The sequence below is a fragment of the Centruroides vittatus genome, unplaced genomic scaffold (assembly GCF_030686945.1).
Source record: "Centruroides vittatus isolate TY-2023 unplaced genomic scaffold, ASM3068694v2 contig_4, whole genome shotgun sequence".
Lineage (NCBI taxonomy): Eukaryota > Metazoa > Arthropoda > Arachnida > Scorpiones > Buthidae > Centruroides > Centruroides vittatus.
Window position 1 is genome coordinate 1271952 of NW_027122214.1, and position 10892 is coordinate 1282843.

General features: G+C 33.3%; 1 protein-coding gene across 2 annotated transcripts; it reads left to right on the forward strand.

Annotated features, from left to right (window-relative positions):
• Positions 1–88: 88 nt before the first annotated feature.
• Positions 89–4984, forward strand: LOC136976331 (disintegrin and metalloproteinase domain-containing protein 10-like). Of its 2 annotated transcripts, XM_067271579.1 has the most exons (5): positions 89–145; positions 323–771; positions 1036–1706; positions 4041–4599; positions 4671–4984. In XM_067271579.1, the coding sequence occupies exons 2-5, from the start codon at positions 404–406 to the stop codon at positions 4915–4917; spliced, it is 1845 nt and encodes a 614-aa protein (XP_067127680.1). In that variant the 5' UTR covers positions 89–145; positions 323–403; the 3' UTR covers positions 4918–4984. The 2 variants fall into 2 exon arrangements, with proteins under 2 accessions (XP_067127680.1, XP_067127679.1); XM_067271578.1 differs by having other exon boundaries at positions 95–771.
• Positions 4985–10892: the final 5908 nt, after the last annotated feature.

The following is a 10892-nucleotide window of genomic DNA, read 5'->3' on the forward strand; positions in this document are numbered from 1 at the left end:
TTTAATTGAATAAAATAAATAAATAAATAGATGTATAGGGAAAAAATAACATAAAATATTTTTAAAAATTCGAATTAGATCTTGTTTATAATTCATTTTTCAAATTCGTTCTATTGATAACTGTAAAGAACATGGATTTTAAAATGTAAATATGGATAGAAATGTTTTATTTATTCTTTTAGAATTAATTGCTTTTGTTAATTTTGCTAAATGTGACTCGATAACAACTGATTCATATGAAATTAAGAATATATCCCGAACTAATATCGTAGTAACTTCGGACGATTCTAAAAATATTAAATATTTCCAATTTTTTTTAAAGACAAAAATCTTAAACCTCGTTACGTTGGAAGATGTTAGTGTTTTCTCTTCGGCAGCCAAGATATTTATCCATGGAGAAAAAATGATCAAAAAGATGCATTTAAAAAATATGGCAAAGTTATCTATAAGGAAAGGATATATTCTGAAAGATTATTCCAATACAAATGAAGGAATAAATGCTTATGGGTATTCGCTCAATAACGAATTTACCGGAAGATTTCAGTATGAAAATGAGACGTATTATATCGAACCAGAATATTTTCATACAAAGAAAAAATCGTTCAGACAAGACGATAACATTGTTTATAGATTGAAGGACGTGATTTTTAAATTTACATATCAAGATGATAAGATTAGCTGCGACGATGTAATCGAAGAGGAGCCATTTCAACCATTGGTTTACGATCTTTCGTTTATTCATATATCCCATAATTTCATGAAACACGGGAAGTAAGTTAACTTATAATTTATTAACGAAACAAAAATTTTAAATATATATATATATTTGATTCACTCTTATATTTACGATTTATGATAACTATAATTAAATATTAAATACTGTATTGGCATTGTTATTCAACCACAATACATATTTTTCAAATAAATTTATTATATCGCCGTTGATAACGATTGCACAAAGATAACAGTTTACAACATGTATAAAAAAAATAGTTGACACATTAATTCTAAATAGTTTTTATTTATTTTTTTTAGTAATCAAAGAAGTTGTTCTCTCGAACTATTCGCCGATCATACATATTTCGAGTATATGGACAAGGATCACCAACAGATCGTATCAGAAATGATCTTTTATGCCATGAATGCAGACTTTATTTTCCGAAATGCAGATATAGACGAAGACGGGCAACCGGACGGAATTGGATTTAACATTGAGAAGATTACAATTTTCGAAAATGAACGTCATCTATTTTATCCTTTACGTAAATTTAAAACAAAAGATGCTAAAAGGTTTCTGGAAAACTTAGCTCAATATTCTCATCCATATTGTATGATGATTTGTTTTACTAACCGAGATTTCTCGACTCCATCTACTTGTACTACTGGAAGAATGAATAAAATTGGTGGAATTTGTTTTAATGACTCGCAGGATTCCATTTCAAGAAGTAACGTTGCTTTTGTGACAAACAGACAAAACAATAAATTGATACCAAGAGTCAAAGTAGCTGCAAATTTAGTACATATATTAGGACACGCTTTTGGATGTCAACACGACTCGGAAGACAATAATTTCTGTAATTCCGAGAACGATACAGTAAATGGAAATTTCATCATGCATCCAGAAATACCTTTCGGAACATTATCAAACAATTGGAAATTTTCTTCTTGTTGTAGAAAAGCCATGAAAAAAGTTATTGAAAAAAAAGGTCAGAATTTACATAATCTATATTTAAAATATAACGATTTTATTTTTAAAAGCTTTATAGAATATCTATCTGATTATTAACGTGAAGTATAAATACATTATGAACGTATACATCGCGATAACAAATCATTCTTATGACCCGCTCCTAATGAGCAATCCGTAGCCAAGCTACAGCTGGTTTCAATTTTATTCATTATGGGCGAGTCATAATCAGGGGCGGAGTGGCTAAGCAAGAAATTTCTCAGTAGGTAATTTTGGCAAAATGATGAAATCTCATCAGAATTTAGTCAAGTTGATAAATCTCGACAGACCTTTTTGATACTAACATTACAAAGAGATGTCGCATTTTATTGTAACATGTTACAAAGTTTTTGTAAAATTTCAAAATCCAATTAATTTAGTAACGACGTACGTCAGAAAGAGAAAACTATTTTGGATTTATTAATCCATTTTTAAACAATTAACTGCTGAATTATTTTTTGTAAATTTTTTGGCACACATTTACATTATATAAATAAGATAGCTATCAAATCAATTAATACATATCTAATTGCTTATCAGTCATGTACGGCCAACCCGATATTGAAGCTTATCAATCATTTGTTAATATTTTAAATTAATTTAATTTATAATATTCTAATTTATTCTAATGATTAAATTTAAATGTACACTGCTGTTACGTGGCAATAACGATCTCGAACAAGTTATAATCGAGCAACGCGATCGTGATCGTTTAGAATTAACAAGAGATAATTGAAGGTTAGAAATACTACACATAAACTAACAACAATAAAACTATTTAATTATTCGATTAGTCTACATGACACATTTAGAAGAACACATGTAAGATTACATTAATATTAGGTTCTACACAGCGAACTATATACAGACTATACTCTAAAATCGTTAGTATAATAATATACAATACAATAATCTAAATCTACCTATAATATCTTTGTTTATGATCGATCTCCGCACTACAACCAAGTTGTACTTTCTGCGATTTTCGAAAGGAATATTAACACACTTATCTTAGGTCAGGGAGTTGTCCTCGAAGCTTCTTTGTACAACAGTTAAGGCAGCTTCTCAGGCAACTGGATTATCTCTGGAGGCAAGTCAAGAGTCCGACGATATAGTGGGGAGTCAGGGAGATGGAAGGGCTGAAAACGACCATGGGTCTCACTGACTTACCTCAAGTTTCAAACCCAATTTTTGGCTACGCACCTTGAGTCACTATTGACCATCCGCACTCTAATTCGAATAGTCTCTGGCATCACAAGCGAGGAGCTACTTCGGATTAAAGACGACTCACTCTTTTCGAAGAATACATATCCATCTCTACTTACTAGACTACTTTTTAATCTTCAGACAGCGCACTATCTTACTTCGAAATTCCTCGGGATGCAGAGATGTAGCATTACTCTACTAAGGTGAATCAGCTAATTCTTCTGTTGTGTTTCGAATTTTAGAGTGCATGACTCGCTTCCGTCTTTACACGGCACACAATACGAAAGGTCTCGAGTAGATCACATTGATCTTTTATTTGGATTTGTCATAACCGCCAACCCCTTTTAAACAACTTTAATGCGATATTTGTAAAATACGTGTAAAATAATCATATTTTATAAATTATAAACACACTCCTCTGACGGTCATAGAAAATAACACACGCAAAGTATATTATGACCGTGTGATAATCATAGACAAAACAATATATCACATAAATTATAGACAGTTATACCAAATACGAACAACATATAAAATACAGTACATAAACTGAAAAAAAATGGTAAATATCTCGGAATTTGTCCACAATCAGTACTTTATTCATATGTGAAGAATGAATAAGGTACTGATTGTACCAATAGTTAGATTTGATTGTTTTTATATGGCAAGAGACACGTGGACGAGATGCCAAAATGGGGAATGCCTTCCGAGAAGTACTACAGGCACAATGAGCTATTGGTGGGCCCATTGTGCCGGTAGTACTTCTTCCACAGGCGTCATACGACATACACTACACAAAAGTCTAGAAACATTAAGGCTTCATAATAGCACTTATTCAAATACATCACACTACAAAAGTGTACCTTATCACACATACCACGTAGTCAGGAATTTCTTAAACACAAATATAGACACGAACAGTAAACGAAGCAATTTTTTCTGTCGCTATTCTTTGAATTTGGACTTATGGCGTTAGGCACGAGTATATATATATTTGGTATAAACCGAATAGGACATAGTACATTAATATGGTCTAACACCATCAAAATAACAATGACAATAATATATTTATTAGCTTATTAACATTTTACCACAAATTTTTGCATAGATAATTGCTTGAAGATAATACAAAAGTCTGTTTGTGGAAATGGTATTGTGGAAGAAGGGGAGTCTTGTGATTGTAAGTTTGACACTGGAGAATGTGAAGAAGTTAAAAATTGCTGCAACATTAAAGGATCTCCATTACAATGTACTCTTCAAAAAGATAAAGAATGTACTCCCGGGGTAGAAGAATGCTGTGATAAAGCTTGCCGTATTTCAAACGAAGTAAATAGAACTTGCGTCAGTGAAGAGCCTTGCTTTAAAGCGTTTGGTACATGTAACAAAGATTCACCATTCTGTCCCGGATTACCCGAAAGTGATGGAACACCCTGCTTTGGCACATCTAGAACTTGTCTAAAGGGTAAATGTGTAAGTAATATTTGTGAAGATCACAATCTAAAAGTTTGCGAATGTTCATCTCTCGATTGGGAATGCCACATCTGTTGTCAAAGCAGTCCTAAAATCTGTCAAAGTGCTAAAACACTTAACTTTTTTACTTCAAAATACGAATTATATTTGAAAAAGACGGGGTCACCTTGTGATAATAATTACGGAACATGTTCGAGGTAAAGTATTTTATACAAATAAATTAGCACTTTAATGTATTTTCCTATTAATTTTATAATTAATTTTATAGTGATGGAATTTGTAAATCAAGAAAAGGTTTCAGTGTTTGGTATTATGTTTCGTTATTACCTTTCGTCATATTGTTTTGTATCGTCATCATATTAATCCCAAGAAGACAGAAGATGCGTACCAGTATAGAAAATCTGACAACTAGGGTACAGAAAATAACCAAGAAGAAAGACAATAAACCGAAAACAAAAATTAAGAAAATTCTTAATTTAAATATAAAAAAAAAGAAATCACCTAAATTACAATAATTTATTGATTTATTGTGATTGGACGACAATTTCTGACCTTAATCATAATTTATTTAAAATATCTGGTTTTATACAATATAAATACAATACATGTATACAGTCCATACGTCATAGTTCTTAAATTTTATTTTAAAAATTTGATCAAAATAAATTCATTTTTATTTACTCTGCTTCAAAATTTGCTTTAATTAACAATTCGAATTTATAGTGGTTGTTATAAGAAAAAAATTGTACTTTATAATATTATAAAATTAATTTATGGTTTACAGAAATCCTTTTTAGTTTGAAATTCAGTGACGAAATATTCGCGACTTCGAATTATCCGAGATTTACATATTTCTGTATAATATGCCAAATGCCGCGTAACTGATGTAATTTATTAAGCGAACGGAATGCTATTACATATACAGAACGCTATTTTCGTTAATTAATAACTAAAAATAATATAACGGTGGATCAAATGAAAACATAACAGTAGCCGTTATTTATCTTCAAATGTAATCACCAAAATTACACAAGCACTTGTCCCACTGTTTTATCAAGCGGTGAATATCTTTTTTTTTTTTTTTTTTAACTCTTTCCGCCCTGTGGGCACTAAGAGGGCCTCTTTTAGTAGGCCCATTATGGGTTCGGCCAGGCCCACAATGGGGCGACCGGGTGGTGACAGACGGGGCCCGACATATCCGAACGGACCACCCCCCGAAAAATTCCTGGGGATTATTCGACCCGCTCGGATTCGATCCCGGGTCCCCCAGAGCGGTAGGCTGCCACCTTTACCGCTCGGCCATCCGGCCGTCAGCGGTGAATACCTCGTTCGTAGAAAGAGTTTGGCTGAGATTGAAACCAGTTTCGAACAGTCCATGACTTCGCTGTCCGATTGAAAATGTCGACCCCGCAATGCTTTTTTTAGCGGACCAAAGATGCGAAAATCACACGGTAAAAGGTTGGGGCTGTATGGTGGGTGTTCCAACACACTCCGCCGAAACTTCGCAAGCATGCTCAGTGCGCGAGTGGCCGTATGTGGCCGCGCATTGTCGTGTAGTAAAAGCACTCCAGAGGACAACATTCCTGGCCGCTTGGCATTGATTGCTGCACGCAAACGTTCCAGGTTATTGCAGTACCGATCAGCGTTGCTCGTTTGACCTTAGGCCAAGAACTCAATGAAAAGCGGGCCTTTCGTATCGAAAAAAACGTCAGCATGATTTTGCCCTTACTCTGCATCATCCTGGACTTCTTTGGCGGTGGGGAGCTGGGATGTTTCCACTGTTTGCTTTGTCGTTTACTTTCTGGTTGGTAGTGAGGCACCAAGATTCATCACCTGCCGCAACTCTGCCCAAGAAATTGTCCTCAGCACGATATCGGAGAAGATGCTGCAAGGACAATCCCATGCGAAGCCACCTCTGATTGTCTGAGATTGTGTGGCACCCACAATTCACTCAGTTTCCTGTAATGCAGTTTCTCCGTAATGATGGCACCAACAGAACCAAAACTCACACCCACCTCCTCGCCGATGTCCTCTATTGTGCGTCGTCTATTTGACGGATGATCTGATCATCTTCATTCACCAAAGCGTCCGTGATGACGAGGTGACTTTGACCAGGTCGCGGATCATCTTTCAAAGAATCCCGTCCCTCGCGGAAAAGCTTGTGCCAGTCCTGCACACGAGTCAGTGACAGTGAGTGTTCTCCGTACACTGTTTTCATTCGCCGATGCACTTCACGAACTCCAACGTCCTCTGCCGCTAAAAAACGAATAACACCACGTTGCTCTTCTTTAGTTGCAAACATGACGCAGACTGATTGCCTGCCGGACGACACTCCTGGCCGACCGCCAGCTCATACACAGAATATTAACATAATTTCAATTTTAAAATAATTATCAAATTAGTAAAATGTGTTCAATATAATTTCTTTAATTTTGAAATAAATTTCTTTTACAATAAACAAATATGAACGATGATAAATGGTAACGATATAACAACAAATGCTAAATAAATATTTTTATGAATTTCATCAGTAAAAATTGTGAATCTAAATTAAAATTTGAAACTTCCGATTAAAAATAAGCAAATTCTCATCTGGAATTATCATCAACACTAAATTCACAGATAATTTAATAAGCAATATTAAAACATTTGTAGCTTTAAATATTTACAATCCGATGAACTATATTATTAATGTTTACATTAAAACTAAAACTTGATTTTGCTAATTTGAAACATTATTTAATCCATAATATAGGAAGTGTAAATCTTGGCGTCAGAATATGATTGTAAGTGAAAGTTTAGTACAAAATATCAATTATATTATAAATCTAAACCCCGAAAAAAATAGAGAATATTTTCTAACTTTTTTTTTTTCATATTCGGAGGTAAATTCCTCTTCAGATAAACATTCGTAATCATCGTTTTTCTTACCTGCAGATTCGGTTAATTCAATTAAGAGTTGTGTTTTGTCGGTTTCCTTGTTTTTTCTAAAAATAATAATTTCATAATTTAAATTCTATTTTCTCATTAAAAGTATAATAAATACGCCATTAACTACAAGTAAAAAGATAAAAATATAGCAGGATATAAATATAATTGTAAAATATTTAATTACATTTCTTTTCACAAATTAATAAAATAACAAATAATTGATGTATTTCAAATAGTAATTAAATCAATAAAAATTAGAACACTCGAAAAACGTTATGCTGGAAAACTGGAAACCACGCTGTCATATTACTAAAAAAATGCGTGAATAAGAATAACGATTGTCCCTGGTGCATGCTGAATGTTCATTTCTAAATAAATTTTAATTATTTAACGCTACTTAACATTACTATATTTGCTACATTTTACTGGTTTTTCTGTTATTCGTTCGTCAAGGAATCTCAATTTAATATTTTTCTTCGGCTTGTCACGAGGCGTTGTGTTTCTTTATTTGTTTTTATTTATTACGGCTTTGTGTCCACGGGACGGAAAGAGTAAAATAAATTGCAGACAGTAAGAAAAATTAAAGTAATGATGTCAGTAAAGAATTTTGAAACTACATTCCTTTGGCTTCTTCCGTAGATATGTCGTATGTTGAATTTGTATGAGGTGGCTAAATTATCTGTAAATCTATCTCTTTACTTAGAATCGTAGGAAGATTATGCACTATTTTATTTTTTTATATAGTGTATAATCTTCACGTATTTTATTTTAATTATTTCTCATTTAACGTTATCACGTGTCTTCTGTAGTGTCTTTTTTTCGCAAACGAACAATACTGTTGTCTATCAACACTATTTGTTACATTTCTATAGTCTGTATCCATTATTTCTTTTTGTTTCAATAATTTTAAATATTGAAATCGAAGAAATATTTTAAATTAGAAATAAAATAGAATGAATTTATTGAATTAAAAAGTGTCAATGATGAAATTTATGAAACCTACTTGCTTAGTAAATTCATTTCGGACAAAGATTTTCTACAGAAAGTTGCTAAAATATATTTTTATTGAATTTATTACTTTTATATTTGGATATTTTGATAATATTCGTGGCACTAATTGCTTCTTGGGCATTAAAGAAAATATATTTTAAAGACGAGACGAAACCGGTCGGTACAAAGATTTATTTCATCCACAATAAAGTAGTAACTAGGTTAGGCATGTAGGGTAGCAGTTATTATACGTACTGTACATACATACAAGAAAGACTTCGGCCGTACACGAGGTGTTTAGCCGGCGGAAAAGAGGGTAAGGGAAAGGGGAGTGGAAGAAGGAGGGAGAGCAGATAGATAGCAGAGAAAGGTGGGATCCCTCTGAATGGCATATGGCTACAGTACCCTCTATGCTTGATGTTGGCGTGCAGTTTTTAGGCTGTAAGGCCGTAGTTCCCCGAAAGATCTAAAAGAATGTAGCGAACACCAATGATCCAGTGCCGCCACGAATAGCTAAGTGTTGAAGTTAGTGCCAAGTGGCTGTTAGTAGGAAGACTTATAACTACTTAAAAAGACCTCCCCGAAGGCAGCCCCTTAGGCTGATCGGCTAAGTGTTGCGTTGCTGTAAATTAACAAGTGTAAAATTAATAAACATTTATATTTGTATAATCTTTATACAACATACATAAATTTTTCCTATAGTTAATTTATAAACTCAATTCTTAAAATCAGACTTTCAACTACAGAACACTGTCGATGATCTGAACTAATTTTCGGCCGGATGGCCGAGCAATCAAGGTGGCAACCTACCGCTCTGGGGGACCCGGGATCAAATCCTCCCCAGAAATTTTTCGGGGGTGGTCCATCCGAATATGTCGGGCCCCGCCCTCACCACTCCCCCGCCCAATTTTGGGCTGGCCGAACCCATAATGGGCTTACTAAAAGAGGCCCTCTTAGTGCCCACAGGACAAAAAAAAAAAAAAAAAAAAAAAAAAAGAGAGAGGAAAAAATAGATCTAGATACACACACATGTAAGTACTTTTAATGTTGTCTAGATGTTCCTCCAAAATTTATAGCATGTGGTCTAATGAATTTAGATGTTTTATTTTTTCATCCGGTTATTTTTTTCACAGTATTTATAATAGCATGTAACCTATGAGATCCAGATATTTTTATTTCAGTTAGCAACACTGAAACTTACACTGTCACGTCATTGTTGAGCACATCCTGTCTTAGTCGAGTTCAAATTGCTAGTCTGCATTTGCGATTATTTTGTACTGTGCACTAAATTAATTTAATCTGTAAGATGCCAGAAGGAACTGTGTGTTTACTGATGAATTAAAAAAGGATTATCTGTTTTTGAAAAAGTTTGCGATCGTATTGACAAAGTGAAATGTAAACTGTTCTTTTCAGAATTTTCGACATTCGGACATTAAAAATCACTTGAAATGTGCGAAACATAAGGCAAGCCTAGTAGCAGCAGAAGGGACTTTCTCAAACATATTATCATATTTTAAAGGTGAGTATTTTCTCAAAATTGTCCCGATTTGAGAAAAAATATTATGGCAAGCCTAGTTATAAATGTAATATATATCCCATCATAAAAATCTGGTGAAACCAGGTTGAAAAGTATAGCGTAAAAGCTCGAAGCCTTTTTCTGTGACGATGTTTATTTTCACGATTCATTATCATGGTGACATTGCGTCTTCCAAAACTTCCTGTAGTTGTAGTCTGTGCACTTTATTCACATGTTTAGCCTTACTTTTAAGTCTGATTTAGTATTCTTATGTCAAATTTTCAAAAAATTCCTCTATTTAGATGTTTTCTCTGAGCTTTACTTTTGAAAACTTGGTTCCACTTATGTATATATATATATTATATATTATATTTTTAAATGGGATTTCAAGTATTTTTCAGTCACCAATAACATCATAATTATAGAATTTTTTGAAAATTCTCACACTTGCTAGTCACGCGATATCCTGCAGTACATGATTGACCAATAATATGTTAAAATTTTTAAAATGGGCTATCATTTTATACGAGGGCGGTTTCTTTTTCAACCTCCGATGGTTCATAAAACAAAGACCCAGTGTAAATAAAAAAATTAATTTGTTTTATGGACCATCGGAGGTTGAAAAAAAAAAACAGCCTACGTAAATACCCAATATTTTAAAATAAAACTTTCAAAAGGGCCTTAGGCGAAATCAGCTCTCTAACGAGCTATTAAACATACGCAGACTCTTTCTAGATTGTTCGGTAGCTTGGTGCCATTATTTTCTCTCATTGTAAATCTAAGGGACAAAATGCTGATCGCGTAAGTCCAACTGACATAACGAATTTATTCAAAATTTAAGGCGTCCATAGTATTCTTCATGGACACTAAATATTTTAAATTTTTAATCAAAATCGGGAGATTGTCGCGGAAATATTAAAGGTCAAACTTGGCACTTTAACATTAAATGTGTGGCAGAACTATAATTCTTTTTCATAAAGCGCGGTAACAAGTTCTATAATAACAAATTGTATAACCACAAAGGACTTTATGATCATTTAATAATATCTACTC